This window comes from Buteo buteo, unplaced genomic scaffold, assembly GCF_964188355.1.
Source record: "Buteo buteo unplaced genomic scaffold, bButBut1.hap1.1 HAP1_SCAFFOLD_321, whole genome shotgun sequence".
Lineage (NCBI taxonomy): Eukaryota > Metazoa > Chordata > Aves > Accipitriformes > Accipitridae > Buteo > Buteo buteo.
The window spans coordinates 1926-18524 of NW_027439485.1; the positions used below are offsets into that span (position 1 = coordinate 1926).

The window sequence follows — 16599 nt, forward strand, 5'->3', positions numbered from 1 at the left end:
TGCTTTGGGATATCCATGTCACTGGTCTTCCCCACGTTCAGCTGAACTGAACTTGCAGCAGCAGCAGCTTCCATCGCCCTCCTGGACTCCTGAGGTAAAAAAGGGACAAATCACGTTCTCTGTCTTTGGTCAAAGTGGAGATAAGCTGAATGCCCAGCACAAACTTAGCAGTCTGCCCTCCCCTTCTGCCCCTTGGCAGCTATAGGTATTAGTGCAGCAGGGTAGAAACCGTTCACTCCAAAGGTTTTGGGGCAGGGGGATTGGGTGTTCAAAACACGATTATGAGCAAATCTTGCCAGCAGCAGCAGCAGCACCTTCTAATAATAATCATCGTAATGATAATGACCTTGGTGAAAAACGACTCGTTTTAAAAATTACACCTGTATTCAAGCGTTCAGCTCACTGCTACTTGAGGAAACAAAGGTTACAACGTGGGATCCAGGCTATTGGGATCTATTTCGATTGAGTGCTGATCTTCCCCCAACGTTTCCAGACAAGCTGTAAGAGAAACAGGCAACCTCACAGCCCGACGGAGATGTCCAGCCCCGAGGACCCAGCAAGCCTTACCTCTTCTTCTTCTCTGGCTTCATTTCTGGCATCGTCCAACTTCTTCTTCCTTTCTGGCATAAGGTCATCCAGAAAGCTGAGCTCGCGCTTTGAGAAGCAGAAATCCATCGCTTTCCGGACAAAGACGAGAGCCAAAACCTTCACGAATAAGAGGGAAGATGCGGTGAGCTCAGAGACGATGCCACCTCTCACTCCAACGCTGCAAACACCCCGCTGCTGAGCGGCGGCAGCTCTTACCATCATGGGAAAGATGATGGCGGCACGGGACACCTTGATGGTCCAGAGCAGGACGAGGCAGGTCAGCTGGATCACCGTGAACAAATGCACCTTTTGCAAGGGCACGTGCCGCAGGTAGATGAAATCCGGCTGGTGTTTCGCTGGCATCCAAAACAGCTTCAAGCGATCAAAGAACTGCAAAATAAAAGGGAAAGGTTGCCGCCTTGGGACTGCGGCAAGTTTCTGGCCCTCTCGAGACGTGGAGGCAGTTTGCAGCATCTCGCTTGCCGTCAGAAATCCTGGATCCCACCGCGTTCCTCCTGGGAGCAGCACCCATTTTCCCTTCGCTCCATCTATCAACCGGCTTGCCCCTGAGAGCTGCCCACCAAACGGCAACTATTCCGTGCCATTCCATTATTAGCATTTCTCGGCCCACTGAATCCCCCAGCGAGGATTTCCACCAGTGGCAGAAACTGCCTTCCCTTTGCACTGAATTCCCCCGCTTTCACGTAACCAAACACTGACCTGCCCTAAACCCTGAAACAGAGAGCGCTGAACTTGCCTGGTCCTCCCAGCCCTATATACCTCCTGTGCCTCCACCAATCTTTTTCTTACACAAAAGAGTTTCATTGCTTGCTCTGCAAGAAGTTTTTCCCATGCCACTGCTTTTTTCCCTGCTGCTACGGAGACAAAATACCAGGGAGACGACATGCTGCACGCTGTAAAAGAGTCCGTACCTGAATTCCTCTGAGCGACGACACACCCATGTAGAGAAAGACGCCATAGAGCACAGGCATTGGTATAAACTGGAGGGGAAAAGAGAAAAAAAAAAAAGAATGCAATCGTTTCTTTTTCCATATTGCATTTTCAGTATTACCACCCTCTTCCACAGGCACTGCCTAAAATTGCTTGAAGCCTTCCAGCTTCCATTCAGGCTTACAGATGGGTCAGGTTTTAACCATTAAAGATTTTGTGCGCACGAGTGAGCTAAGGCTCTGCTTTAGGCTGAACTTTGGAGTTACCTCTCCTCAGAATACTCCTATTTTCCAGAAAGGTTGGAGGAAAATAGGCGATTTCACCCGTGCTACCGTATGCCGCATTCTGTGGCGGTAGAAAAACACTTCTGCCTAATCTTGGGGCAACAGGCAAAGGCCACAGGCCTCCTTTTAGCCTAGAGACGAGATTACTTTGTGGGAGGAACGTGCAAGGAAGCCCACGGGGATGACCTCAGTGTGTTTAGCTCCTGGGAACAGCTGCTCCGGGGCATTTGGGGAGCAAATTGCAGCCAGTAAAGGGCTGCCTGTTTGAAAGAGAGCAGACGTGCTGGTCTCAATATGCTCAGCTGTAACCCATAAACATGGGCGGGCCTGAAAGACACCCGAAAATTCAAGCAGTTGCGTTGCTCGCTTGCCTCGAGCACACCAAACGGGGGCCCGAAGGGCTGCAAAGCCTAACCGAGGCTGGTTCCCACCGTGGGTCAAGCCCCAAGGGTTGGGATCACCCCCTCCTCCTCCGCTCCACAACTAACTACTCAGGCCTGCAGAGAGGGGACTGTTTTTCTGTAACCTCCAACAAGCTCGCGGTTGTCGGGTGGTTTGCATTTTCCTCTCACCTTTAACACGGAAGTGAAGAAGACGGAGCAGCCCATGAGCCCAAAGATCAGCAAGCCAGTGACTCTCTGCTCTCGTATCCCCAGAAACTTGGGTTGTTCTCCTGGAGCTGAGCAGTCAGACTCTACTTTGAGGCTATTCACGTGGGTGATGGACAGGACGGTCGCAGCCACAAACCAGGGCAGCCCCATCACCGAGCACACCCCCAGCATCACGGCCACCACGAAAAGGTCCAGGTGGTACCCGCATCCTTTCTGCAGGCAGGAAAACAAGAAACAGAGCATCCCATAGCACAAGAGCAAGGATAACGTCGCAAGTCAGACTCAAACCCTGCTCGAGCACAGGTCAACTTCTTCAGAATTTAAAACAAGAAATGGAAACAAGTAAGGGTGTACGCAGGCTTTGCACAAGCACCTGGCATGAAAATCTGGCAGGAGTTCAGACACAAGGGATATGGGGAGCTTGTGCGATACATACTTCTCCAAAAAATACCCACCCACAACCCAAAACCACCAAACCGTTTTTTTCACTCACAAAGAAAATTCTACCACTTGCGAGGAAGGTGTGACTCTGAGTTATCCCTGGCAGCGCATCAAAACAATGCATTCCCCGCACCTGCTGCCGCTGCCGTTTCAAAACAAAAACGCGCTTCCATATTGCTCCAAGATTAATTTGCTCCTCCAAAAGGTTGCTCATCTGAACTGCCCTGTCACTTGCTCCCTGCATCATCGTTAATCCAGGAGAGCATCCTGCCACGCAGCCTGACCTTGTCCCAAACCAATGCCTTCAGAAAGCATCGGCAATAAGAGCTTCTCCCCAGACCTGCAGCCCAGAAGGGGCTGGGGCCGGGGTCATCTCTCGCAGGCCCTTACCTTCAGCTTGTGCTCCTTCCTGTTCACAATAACGGCACTGATCTGCTGGTCCATGAATATCAAGATGGTGCAGAGCAGAGCTGGGACGAGCGCAGCCAACACCGTCCACCAAGGGTTGGGTCCTATGGGGTTGATGAACCACCCGCGGTCGTCTCTGGTAGGCTGCAACAAAGCCCACACATCAGCATCGTCTCCCAGCCCAGGCACTCCACTGGCTTTCCTTTTCCCCTCCCTCCCTGTGTCAGAGCACCTCCCAGCCCTGGCTTCATGTCCCCCTCTCCCGTGGGCTTCAGCAGTGCCAGTCTCCTCTTTGCAAGCACCTCTAGGTACTTCTCCTGTAGGTATCTAGTTTTGGGGCCATCTTCTCGTTGCCAGGAGGAAGCAAGGCACTTGGAGGTGGAAGAGGAGATGGTCACACCACCAGCATCTCCTCCAGACTCAGCCCTGCCCTGCCCCGGCATCACCTTGTGGCACCCCCACGTGCCAAAACACCCCATTACCTTGAACGTGTGGGGGACCTGGAGCTTTGGCGATGGGATCCCAACCACAAAGTCAAGGAGCACCATGATGGCGATGGTGAGGAAAACAGCAAAGTCGCTCACCGTGGACCGTACCTGGGGCGAGAAACCAGAGGTGAAAGGGGCATGGCAAACAGGGCCGTAACGTGAGATGCAAGAGTTGCGGACATCCACAACATTCAGGCTGGTTAACCAAATCCCACCACCCCTCTGAGCACATGCAGCCTGATCCCTTGCTTAGATACTGTTGCTGTGTTTGTCCCCGTGAGATCTGGTGTCAGATAATAAAAAAAGCTTAATTAGGCGGACAAGGGTTGGTTTAAGTCAAAACCTAAAAATAATAATAATAATATTAAAAATAAGAAAAGAGATGTCTGCCACTACAGCTACACTCACAGCTACAACGGCAACAAGGCACTGAGGCATCCTTTAGTCCTCAAAAGGAACCTCCTCATTCGAATCTACTTTCCGCTCGAGCACATAATGCGCAGAAGGTAGGGAAAAAAACCCACAACCCCAACCCCCAAAACTTTGGGAAACCTGACTTCCTACTACCTGAGGAGGGGGAAAAAAAAAAAAATTAAAAAAAATCAAACCCCAAAAATCTTCAATCTGGGGCAGATCGCGAGGCAGGTGGGAAATGCTACGATGATTTTGCACTCACGGAAATGAGTGCGGGACATCCAAGCTCTTGGAGAGCTTGGCCTGCAAGGCCAACGTTTCCCAGCTTGACCATGGCGGGGCTAATACTGCTTAGTGCTCCAGGAAAGCCATTTTGGGAAACGAGTGTGGAGATGGACGCTGGCCACCATCTTCTACTTACTCTGGTTGGAAAGTAGCGGCTGGTTTTAAACTTCTTCAAGAAGCTTGACAGGGCAAAGGTGGCGAAGAAGAGGATGCAGCACCAGAGGAACACATCAGGCGTGTAGGGGCCGTCGCGTCCACAGGCAGGTCCTTGAAACTCCCCACGCAAATGCCGACATTCCTGGAGAAACAGAGCGTCAGGACACAAAGGCAGTGCACGTGCGGCAGGGAAACCTCGCGTAGCTAGGGGGTTTTGAGGATCTTGGTCCAAGATCCACGACCCTCTAACTGCTCCTGCCAATGGAGATTTATATGTAATGAGCAGCAGCAGCTGAACAAGTGACACATCGAACTATAGAGCGGAGAAACGAGATGTGAGGGGACACCATACCACGCACCCTCGGCACATCCTCTGCCTGCCATTCGAGCAATCGTGGCTAAAGAAGACACCAGAGGGGAAGGAAACACTGGAAACTCTTGGGGAGAGAGAGAGAGGGAAGAGGGAAGGAGGGCTAAAGACAACCATGGTAGGAAAGGAGGAGAAGAGACAAATCGTCCCTTCCCAGGGGAGGGCTTGCAGAACCTGGCCAAGAGGGGATGAAGGCCACCATAAGAGCCTGCCGCCCTAGGCCCGGGCTCTGCTTCCAGCAACAACAGCCTGAGAGGCTGCTCAGACATGCAAATTTATGCATGTACCTACAGACAGCACTGAACGAGAAAGCAAGGCCCAGAGTTACTAGGAACCCATTAAGGAGGCCAATTACTACCTTTCAAGCATGAACTTAAGTCCTACCTACAATTTCTACAATAATCAAACCACCCACTACTTAACCTTCCTCCCAGTCAGAAATACTGTCCGGCAACAGGCTTGAGGGGGACACTTGCTACCTACCCACAACGCTGGGGACCAGGTAGACTGGGACAAGGTGGACTCTCCTCCCGAGGACCAAGCGGTTTTAACAAACCACACGCTAGATTTAAGCAAGGACTTTTCCGAGCAGCACTAGCACAGTTTGAAGCCCATCATTCCCTGAAGGGCTCTGACTTTTGCACCATGCAAATGCCCCTGGACCCCGTGGCCGCGGCGCGAGGAAGCAGTGGCTCGGGGCACTTACGGTCACCGTGAGGTTTTCCCAGGCGATGCCAGACACGTTGATCCCGTTGCTCGCCCAGAAACGCAGCGTTTCGTTGCTGGGATGGGTCGGTGCCTCACACTTACAGCTGGGAGGAGAGAAGCCAAGACAGGGGTAAGGGAAAGGCGATGGAGGTGCAGCCCGCAGCTCCTGCCAAGGGGCAGCAGCTTTCTCAGGGGGAAAAAAACCCACTAGTAGCTGGTGAGGAAGTCCAGCTTGCTGTGCATGTGCACAGGGTAGGTGTCTCGCAGGTGACTCAGCTTCTCCAGAGCCTCGTAGATGAAGATGATGCAGATGAGGGAGGCAAAGGCTTCTTCCGTGAAGCGGGTGACGTAGCACACCAAACAGCTGGCATCGGTGGCCACCAGCACTATGCACAAGAAGGCGGTCCACAGCCCAATGCACGCCCGCAGAGACAGATAGGAGAGCGTGTACTCCCTGGGAAAGCAAAATGAAACAAAGGCTGCAAAGGCCAGCAAGAGGCCCTGAGACATGCCTGCCTTCGGGGAAAACAGGGAGCAATTCTGGAGCGTGTCAAGGCTGCGGATGGGAAATGCAGTTTCCATGTACTACTACAGAGAGCCTCGGGGCTGTGGTGCAGGGTGTAGACCCACAGGAGGAGAGGCCAATTATTTAGTTACCACTGTTGAACAAGGATCTTGTGTTAACACCTTGGAGGCTGCTTGAGGTCAGGTCCCTCTTGGGCCAGGTGGTGTTCTCCCACATCACCCTGATGCCCTGACACTGAAACCAGCTGGGTTTGCACCCAGTCACCTGCTGCCAGCAAGCTGGGGCTTAATGATAAACCTTATGGCAATAAGGGTGGTTTATCTCCCATCAAAGCCATAGCAACAAAAGGACTGTCACTAAAATCTAGCAACTACCCCTAAGAAACAGAAAAGCAAAGCAAAGCATCTTTTCTCCATCACTGCCCCCTTCTGAAGGCTCTCGCAGCACCCAGCTGCGGCAGCCAGCCTTACTTGCAGAATTTGTAGAGGATCTTCTCAAACACGAGGACGGGTCCGGTGCTGCCGAGGATGGTGAGAGGTTGGCCGGCAAAGAGGCAATACACCACGCCGGCCATGGACGCGCCCAGCAGCGACTCCATGGCACTCTGTCCGGGGAAGAGAGGCAGCCGTGAGTAAATAAATCGTTAGGGAGAAACAAAAACCAAAGCCGATTCACTGCAGCGAGGACTTTGGCCTGACTTTTATCCTCCCCCATGCCCCCCAACAGAGAGAGGTGCTCACTATCTGGCCATTGGTTGCCTCCCCCAGCAGTCCCCCAAAGGTGATGACAGGGGACATGCAGGCACAGTAGAGGAAGAGGAAGGACGCCAGGCACTGCAGGCTCAGACCATCCCGGAAGTCGCTCCAGAACCACGGGGCTTTCCGCTTCACGTCCAGGGTCAAACCTCCAAAGAGCCTGCAGGAAGGAAAAAGAAGAGAGTCTGTTCTCTTGGAGGAACACGGTGACTTTGCTTTGCTGCAGAAGGGCAATCAGAAGCACGGAGTCACTTTCGTGGCTAAAAAGAAGCACTCTCCTTCCTCCCAAATCAAGGAAACCTGCGTGCAATGGTGATGGCTGGGGCTGAGCCCAGCTGCCCAGATCTCCCCCCTGCCCAGCCCAGGGGACCAAGCTGGCAATGCGGAGCCCCTTCGTTGAACCAGCTAACCCCAAAGACCTGCTAGAAGGGAGGGTGCATGCTCAGATTTGAGAAGCAAACAGAAAAAAAACCCAAACTATTAAAGCTCCCACCTTCCCGTCCGCTGCAGTTCAGGGCCACTGTGTTTCTCCAGCGTGCTGTCAGAAGCACTGTCGTCAAGAGCTCCTGGCATCTTCCTTTTTTCCTGTTAAAATGGAAGTAAGATAAAGCTATGGACTTGTAATCGCTGGCTTGTTTTGCTTCTGGTCTGCCTCTGTGACTGTGTCAGAGTGGGACCTTGTGAATTTGGGCCCCTGAACAGCATCCCCAGCCGTCCCGCCCATCCCCCTCGCGCCTCCCACCTGCGAAGGGACGTTTTTCGGGGGCTCGATTCGGATCGATGGATCCCACTCTCCTGGCGGCAAGACCGTGACCTGATCCAGAAACTCGTCGATGCCAGCCACGAGGTCAGCCCCGTTCTTGGCTTTATAGGCAACGTCACGGAAAACCTGCCAATAGAAGACAACCTGGTGAGAGGACAACCCAGCTCGGAGGTCCTAACCAGTGCAATAAGCTCTTGGCTAAACGCAAGGCTTTTTCCCCAAAATTTCCTGCTGGAAAGGGCAGGAAATACTCCCCCCAAAGGAAAAATCTGTGCGTCAGGGCATTTGTAATCATCTCCCCCACGAGGCCCCCGTCCCCCATGGCACACCATACCCTTCTGCTTAAAGAGCAAGAGAAGTTTGACTGGCCCTGGCAATGCCACCACTGGGGACAGCGTGCTGGGGACCCCGGCAAGAAGGATGAGGTGCAGGATGCACCCCGGGTGGGATTTCAGCCTCTAGGATGTGGGGTGATGCAAATCTGCGTGTTCGCTTCGGGGTGAGAAAGAGGGCTGGGCTATTTGGAGAGCTGCGGGCAGCTGGGACAGCAAATCCTCTTCCTCACTACTTCAGAGACAGGGAGAGCTGAAGAAAGGCAAAAATGACCCGGAGCTATCTCATCTTGTCGCACCTCATCTGTCATGATAGTGGCCATGGACCTGCCGATCTCATGGTACTGATGGGCTTTTCCTTCTGGTCCAAGCAAAACAAACAGGAACCTGGGCAAGAAAAACAAAATGAGAGAGAGAAGAAGGTGTCCTTGCTCCAAGAGCACCCAAGGAAAGCCCTGGCAGCTCCCAGCCCGGAGCGTGGCTCCAGACGGGACACGTAGGCTCAGCGACGCCACGATGAATTTGAAATTCTTCAAAACCGACGGCAAATTTCATTTGGGGGCCAACTTTCATTACAATTGGCCGATGGGTTTAAAAGCTACAGCAGGGAATGGAGAAATGAAGGCGAGGAGATGCGGGTGGGGGAAACGTGCTTGCTCCCCCTCCCACTCGCCTTGTTCCCTTGGGACACCAAACTGATGCCTGCAACTCGATCTTTGGTTGGGTGTCTTTTTTACGGAAAAAATTTGCGCTTCTCATTCGCACCTTGTTGGGATGGGAACTTCCGTCATGCCCGAGAGGAGGACAGCCGGGCTCAGGCGGACAAATGCCACGATGGGCTGGTGAAGGAAATCCAGCTCTCCTACGAGCACGTTGGATGCTTCAGCCCCGGTGGGAATTTTCTTCATGAAGTGCAGCTCCGCCTGGGCACGACAAGCGATTTTCAGGCAATTACCCCAAAAGCAAAGCCCACAGCGCTCTGCAGCACACTCTCCAGCCAAGTTTGCAAGAGCAAATCTGGCCCTAAAGGCGTGAGAAAGCTACGAGTGTCTCACCTTGCTTAAATCCGTTGCTCTGCTCTCAGGGTTCACCCCATCTTTAGCTTCTGCAGCGGTGGGAGAAGGACAAGAGGTGATTGTTTGGGCTGGTAGGAAAAAGAAAGACACTCAGAAAGATGGACGAGGAGCAACTGGGACGCTTCTCCTTTGCCCGGACAAGTCTAATGGGGCCACAGCCCTGCAGAAAGCCTCACCTGGCTTGTAGAGGAGGTGCAGGTCTGACTGCCTCTTGCTCACATCAGCAAACGAGCAGACAGCGGGCAGAAGGTTGGTTGTCTTCTCGTTCTGATGGTGGTGCTTCCTCAAAAGGACTTCTCGAACTTGCGCCCGCACGTGCTCGTCAAACTCCGTGGACTGTTCTTGCTGGGCCAGGATCGTATCTGAGGATGGCAAAGGGAAACAAAGCCATCAGAGCAGAAACCCCAACAAGTCCCGACCCCCAAAGCCCCCAGGGAAGGCTGTGCCACACAGGCTGCACCCTAATGCCGGCTCAGCCTTGCATAGCAAGGCCTTTTAATAATGTTCAGCCTTTGCAGCCAAAACGAGAATTTTCTTCTGCTAAGAAACATGGCATCCAAGTGCTTATTCATCATTCCGCTAAGATAAATATTTCCCATTCTAAATGACGCAATTTTCTTGCCCGACCTGGCCTTTCTGACTCTACACGTTCACCCAAATTATAAGCGATCTATAGCACAGACGTTCCCAGAGCTTCCCGTGCTGATCGAGTGCAATTTGCCGAGCCCAGGGAGAAACGTGCTAAGAACGGCTCCGACTTCTCCAGCCCTTGAAAGGGCTGAATGGAGACCTGCCGCCAGTCAAAGATAACTTCTCCAAAGCGGCTTTTGCAATTAACTTCAAGTATCTTCCCCACAGAAATACACTGCTTGGTCATCGCCAGATAAACTCTGCCTTAAAACTCTTACATGCTGGATCTTAAGGCAAAAGCAAAAAAAAGAATGTGAGGAAACAGCTTGTAAGAAATAGTTCCTTTAAGGAGGTTCAGCTCTTACGCAGACTCTGTATTTCTAAGAGCAGCCTGCTAAGCCCTGACACACGCTCCTTTTTGGCTGCAGAATATTCTCTAGTGGCTTCTCCAACCCCACAAACTGCTTTCAAAAGGACCCCGCATTGGAATAAAAAAACGGTGCGACTGTTGCATGCCCAGTCTACATCCAAAAACAGCTCATGAGAAAAACACAGTGGCACTTCTGGAAAAGGACGTGCCATTGGGGCAGGGTTTGATTTGGGAGTGAAGAGCACCGTGGCGAGCTGAGCTCGGCCGTTCCCGGAGGGATGCAGCGCCCATGGTACCTGCAATCTCTTCGATGCTGTTGGCACAAATGTCCAGCAGCACCGACCCGTTGCTGATGCAGCTCCTCAGCTCGGAGAGGCTGTGCAAGGACAGCGTGCCAACGTAGGGCTTGCTCCAGCGCTCGCCGCCATCTTCCACGTCCTCCTCAAACTTCAGCCACCTGCGGACATCGGGTGCGATCAGCCCCATTGCAAGAAAACAGCCCCAGCTCTGCAACCCCTTTGACAGAGCCACGGGGTGGCAAGAGGAGAAGGCTCCTCGTGCCGCCACCTGCAGCTGCAAAAGCTTCGCATCCTGGAGAGGAGAAAGCAGAGCCCACGGGCGCTGCCGGTGCAGGGACTCCTCTCCCACCGCAGCCAAGCAGCAGGGATTTACCTTGCCGTTTCCTTCCACTCGCCATCTCGGCCCTCTTTTACACAGATCTCATCCAGCTCGGAGAACAAGTGGTGAGGGAGGTGCTGCTCGTCCTCCTTGCTCCTGAGAATGAACTGCACCCGCTGGGACGGGGAGCCTGGGGGCAGAAGGCAAAGACCCATCCCGTTACCGCGCCTGAACACAGCTCGTCACGCTCACGTGCAAAGTGGCCATCAGCACCAGTGCAGCCATAAACACTGGGCTGGCCCCTCTCTTCTGCGTCTGTCTGGGCTTGCACAGAGCCGTGGAGAAGGAGAAGCATCTAGTCCACCTCTGCATGAGGATGGGCTGCTTTCCTTCCCCACATTGCCATTTTTAAAGCCAGGATCCCTCTAAGGAAGACGAGCCTAAATCCATTATGCATTTAACTGCATTAAAAAAAACACAAACAAAAAAAAACAACAAAAAAAAGAAAACTTGGGGAAAAGAGGGTGTTGCTCAATAAGGCCACTTTCCCTCGGAAGAACAGCAACTCACTCAAACTAGCCACGGGGACCTGCTTGCAGAAGGCCCCAGCGCCCACGTTGCCCCCAGGAGTTTAGCGAATGCCGCGGTGGGACTTACAGTGGTAGCCCTGCTCCATCGGGGCAGAGTCCTTCTCCCGTTCCCCTTCCCGATGCTTCTGGCTGTGGCGTCGGTGATGCCGGTGGCTCTGCCTAACCAGTGGCATCCGCGCGCCCACGTACAGGGTCCGGTGGCCTGCGAAAAAGCAGCGGTTTTTGCAGCACTCTCGGCATTGCGGCAATGGTCGAGGTGGCCGGTGCCTTGCTAAGCCACGGTTATATATCCCAGGAGCAACGCCAGCTTCCCTGAATGTTATTTTCACTGGACCTCCTTTTTTCCAAGCCTATTTTACTCGAGCTTTGCAACAACACAGCAACAACAAGTGTTGGCTCTGGGTCATCTAAAAGTGCCCCCAAAGTATTGGACCTCTTCTCAAATTCCAGCTTCGGCTGGACAACACTCAGACTTGCTCATTAAGCAGCAACACAAGCTAATTATTTTCAAAATCTCTGTATGGCACGAGGCGACAAGAGACAATCAAATCAGTCCCATCGTAATGAACTCCAGAACAAAAAAAGAAAATCACAGCCCCGCGTCTGCAGCCCTGAAATGATTCTCCTGACCTCTCCAAGCCAGGAGCAGCCTCTGCGAGAAAAAAAGCCGTGAATTATCGAGCCCTGTGGCTACAACTCACACCGTGGCCTCCCGGGGGGCTTTTTCCCTCCGTTTAAAAAGCCGTAATAGTAAAAAACGTGACAATAACAGTGCTGCTTCATTGAGAAGCGCGGCACGTTTTGCTGCACATGATGTGACACCCGACAAGGCACACAGGAGAGACTTTGTGCAATGGGAAAAAGCGCTGGGCTGGTGGCTCCTCTACCAGGATCTCAGCAGAGACTCACCTTCCAACTCCTCCTCCTCATAGCGAACACTGACAGTGTTGCTCCTTCTTCCCCGGTCAATCACTGCCTCCTCGTCATGTCTCTGTTTAGCAACGACAAGAAGGGAAAAGTTGGGGCTGGGGGTGGAGAGCTCCCTTACGTCCTCCCAGCCATCACCCACCCCTGCGTCCACGCGAGTCCACGAGCCATCACGCCTCTACGTGCCGCCTCCTCCTCCTTCAGGCACAGCCCTAAAACCACGGACTTGTAGGAGGTTTTCCTTCCCATACGCAAATAAAACAGCCCATAACATCACCTCTACTGTATACCACGAGAGTCTGGACGTCTTTAATACAGCAGGAGAGGGATGAGTGTTTCAGACCAAAAAAACCCACCTCCTGCTTTGTTCTTGAGGTTCCTGTCTAAAAAAGTGATTTCCAAACTGGAAAAAAACCAACCCCAACCCACAAAACTGCACTTTTGAGCCCCGGCCGTGCTACCTGTAACTCTTCCAGAAGTGTCATTTTGTAACCCCCGTTTGGGTTCATCCTCACGTCAGTCACTGGGTTTCGGGGACAACTGAACCTCCAGGTCAGTCAGGGGGCCCGATTCCCCAGGGACTGATGGAGTAGCCCTCACGGGAGGAGCTAAGTGGCACCCAGTGTGCACCAACTCCAGAGACACAATAGGGACCATTGTGAAATCACAAGCTATGATGCGGATCCAGGCAGCTACTTAAAGCCATGCACCCCTAGAGCCTTCCCGCTTGGAAAACTTAGTGCCTGGGGAGAAGCCAGCTCTGCTTGGAGCAAAAACTCTCCAGAACAGAGAAACTTCCTGCATGAGAGGTGTCAGGCTCAAAAGTGTGCAGAAGGAAAACCCTTCACAGGCTCGTTCACCCTCCTGAGAAGCAAAGCCCACTAGCAGCATCATGTTTTCTCTCTTTTTCTTTCTAACAGTAGAGCTGAAGCTCTAGCATCCTGAGGATAACAGGAGGCACAAATACGGTAGGGAAAAAGAATATCTTATTGGATCAATGGGTAGATTCAGAAAAAAACCCTGCTACACAGTAGTTTATCCTGGCTGCTAGCTAGAACCGAGAAGACTGTTTTTTCCACCTGGGTCAACAGTTCCGGTGAAACATACTACCCGCCTAGGACAGCTGCATCTGAGGAACAAGAATTAGTTATCTGCAATACAAGGAATAACAATGAGTCATTTAGTGCCATGATATTCATCAGGCTGCACAGAGAAACAAGAGACAAATGCATTTGAATAACCATGTCTTGTGTTACGTTTTAACCACTTAACATTCCGTGAGAAATACCCCAAGAGCTCAAGAAGAAAGAGCAGAAAGACAGGAGACAGGTGAAAGCCTAGAGCGCCAGCTAGACGGAATGAAAGACCCTCTTCCTTCTCTGAAGCTTCAGCAAGGCTTCCTTCACCTGCTTGTTCCTCCGACTGTAAATGACGGGCTTCAAACTGGGGCTGACGAGAGTGTAGAAAAGGGAAAGAACTGTCTCCCTCCCAGAGGACTTACCGCTCCCGGGCCCCGCGTACAGGAAGATGGCGTTTCCATAAAAGACACCCACCACGGTCGGGTGAGAGCCACATGTGGACAAGGTTTCGTGCCATCCTGGCACAGAGCGGATGCGCAGATCGGTGGCCGGGATGTCCAGGGAGGAAATCAGGATTAAGGCTAAAGGGAAGAGGAAGAAGCACACACAAACAGCAAAGATCAGGACTTTATTGGCAGGAGCGGCAGTGCAGGCCAGCTTTAAGACAGCAAGAATTTCACAGGAGAAGTGGACAGCCTCGCAGGGGCCACAGAAAGGCAGGTGTAAAGCCAGAGAGGCTTGCAGTGTACCAAATACGAACGCCAAAGCCCACAAAACTGTGGCAAGGGTGAGGCGCAGCCTCCAGATCATGATGAGGGCACAGCAGAGGGGACGGCAGATTGCCACGTAGCGAACATGAGACATCACGGCCAGCAGCACGCACGCTGTAAGTGCAAAGATTAAATTAAGATGGATCTGTGCCCCACACCCAGCAACGGAGAGGGTTCTGCCTTGTCCAAGGAGGCTCCTTAGCATACGGGGACATTGCTGGAGGCGTAGCAGATGTCCGCGATGGAGAGGTGGCAGAGGAAGAAGTACCTGGGGCTGTGGAGGCAGTAGTCCAGGCAGATACGCAGAAAGACAAGTGTGTTTCCCATCCGAGTGGCAGAGCAGAGGGCAGAGAAAAGGCCAAAGAGGCAGCGCTGCAGGGCTGGGGTGCTGCAGAACCCCAGGAAGACGAATTCTGTGACAGTCTTTTCATTCTGCACGCTGTGCTGGAGGTGAGGCAGCACAAACTGCGACCACGGAGATCTGGAAGCGAAGGAGCAAGGAAAAGGAAAGAAAAAGGAGAGTTTTCCTAAGAATGTTGTGTCCTTTACTCTTTACGCTGCAGCTCCCTTCTCCCTGTTTTTCCCTCTGACTCCAGTGAAAGGTGCGTACTACCCTCCCCACGCTGAGCGACGTACATCTGAATTGCAAGCTCCAATCTCCTTGCAAACTTTGAGCAGTTTGACCAATCTCGCACAACTTTGCTGCCTAGCTTGCCCTTGAAGTCTTTCTTTTCCTGGGTTGGTTTTGGCTTTTTTTTGCAGGGGGTGGGGAGGGGCAGGGTGTGGTGTCGCTGTTGGAGAAGATAAGATGATGAAGATTGCAGGTGTCGATTAAGGTGAAGCCAGAACAACTTCAAAGCAGCCGTTTTAAATTAAGTCCATATTAAAAGGAATGCACAGTTGACAGAATAATTCCAGTTTTACCATTAAACCAACCAGCATTTCCAAGCCACTGCTGTGTCCTCTTTACCTTGGTGAAATGCATTCCTATTGAATCCTGCAGTTGCTTGAGCCAACTCCCCTATCCCAGCAGGGAGGCTACTGCAGGTCCAGGAAGGTCAGGCAGAACATCACCTTGGTTCCTGCTGTGCAGCTGCTCGCCGTTACCAGTTTCGCAGGGTGCTGGTCAAGGTCCCTGGGCATCCCCTGGCACTTGTCTCCACGCAGCTCTCTGGTCTCCAAGATCTTCCGCCACTTCCAGGATACTTCCTCCAGCCAGGATCTTCACCTTTTCCTTCCTGGGTCCCCTCCTTCTCTTCAAGATCCCTTCTTCTTTCTGGGAACCCTTCTTTTTGCCACCACCTCTTCTTTCTGGAACCCCACGCCCCCAGTGTTCCCAATCTAAGTTGTCTATGGGAGCAGTACAATGCCTGATCAGCCTCCGAATTAAGGCTTCTCTCTCCTAGCTCGTTATTAACTGTAGGATTCGGGACATGCCACTTTTGCTTATTCCAGGTGTTACCCAAATTTACAACCAGCCCACGCTGGCTGCGTGTAGCGAGAAGCAGGCTTCTGCTTGACAGCTCAGAATCCAGTTTCAGACATTCACATGCACAGACCTTGCCACACACGTGCACCCAGTCACGTCTTGCCTGGTAACCTTCACAGTTTGAGCCAGTTTTTTGTCTACGGCCGGGCTTCAGAGGCAGGGCATGGCCACAGAAGCGCATTCCCCCCGTCAGTCTGTGAGGTGAGCAAGGGAGAGTCAATACTTGTCTGGTGAGCCTCATACCCAGACAAGCTGGGCGATCCCTCTCCTGCGACAGCCCTGGGAAAAGCCACAGCAGGGTGCTCCCTTGCCTCTGCCTAGGTCCCTGGGGTTCCCCTGCCTGCCATTGCTCCTTTGTCCTCCTCTGTGTTTGTGGAGATGAACCTTTAACCACACAACCTAACACCTACAACATCGGGAAAAAGAGAGGCTGCAGAGGGTCCAGCGGGGAAGGTCGCCGATGTCAAATGCTCTTTGTGAGAGGCAGCACACCCAGCTCACCTCCTTGCTCCTGAGCTGCTCTATCGGAAGCACTGCGTGCAGGACGCTCTGTTCAACAGGCTGTGTCTGTATCTGACTGCCTTGTCCTCGCTACAGCACCGTGTGCTGGGGGAATGCCACGGAGAGCAAGGAGGACGCTCTTTCCCCAGGAGCAACGGAGGGTGCTCAGCTGAGTGCTGCTGCAGGGGCCACAGTGGGGCAGGCAGGCAGGGAGGGGAAGGCAGGAACGAGGGAGCTGGGAGTCACCGGCCAGTCTGGGAGATGCCCCCCGAGAGGCTCGAGAACCCTGGAAGCACAGGACGAGCTTAGAGGAGGTTCAACGTGAGGCCCTGTGGTTAACCATCCCCTCCAGATCTGGATCTTCTCTGGTTCCCAAGTTACCGTGCAGTTTAACAGCCTGCTGCAGAGATCCTGACTGGGAGATCACTGTACCTCCAGGAGTTGGGGATCCACCTAACAGTTCACCGGA

General features: G+C 52.8%; 1 protein-coding gene across 1 annotated transcript; it reads right to left on the bottom strand.

Annotated features, from left to right (window-relative positions):
* Nucleotides 1-438: 438 nt before the first annotated feature.
* Nucleotides 439-11885, bottom strand: LOC142028386 (electroneutral sodium bicarbonate exchanger 1-like). Its single transcript, XM_075022269.1, has 20 exons — nt 11420-11885; nt 10829-10964; nt 10453-10613; nt 9333-9518; nt 9136-9224; nt 8846-9003; nt 8380-8467; nt 7728-7874; nt 7479-7570; nt 6971-7145; nt 6701-6834; nt 5913-6158; nt 5703-5808; nt 4607-4768; nt 3766-3879; nt 3266-3427; nt 2396-2647; nt 1521-1589; nt 805-978; nt 439-705 (listed from the first exon to the last, which is right to left on the bottom strand). Exons 1-20 carry the CDS (start codon nt 11535-11537, stop codon nt 520-522), a joined length of 2955 nt encoding a protein of 984 aa, XP_074878370.1. The 5' UTR covers nt 11538-11885; the 3' UTR covers nt 439-519.
* Nucleotides 11886-16599: the final 4714 nt, after the last annotated feature.

What these genes read in the sequence shown, in the direction of transcription:
- LOC142028386 (XM_075022269.1), bottom strand. Translation starts at nt 11,537, where the DNA reads ATGCCACTGGTTAGGCAGAGCCACCGGCATCACCGACGCCACAGCCAG. An exon ending in CAGCATCGAAGAGATTGCAG is followed by an intron (nt 9,519 to 10,452) that starts GTACCATGGGCG and finishes TGCCATCCTCAG; the next exon opens with ATACGATCCTGGCCCAGCAA. An exon ending in CGAAAAACGTCCCTTCGCAG is followed by an intron (nt 7,571 to 7,727) that starts GTGGGAGGCGCG and finishes CCATTTTAACAG; the next exon opens with GAAAAAAGGAAGATGCCAGG.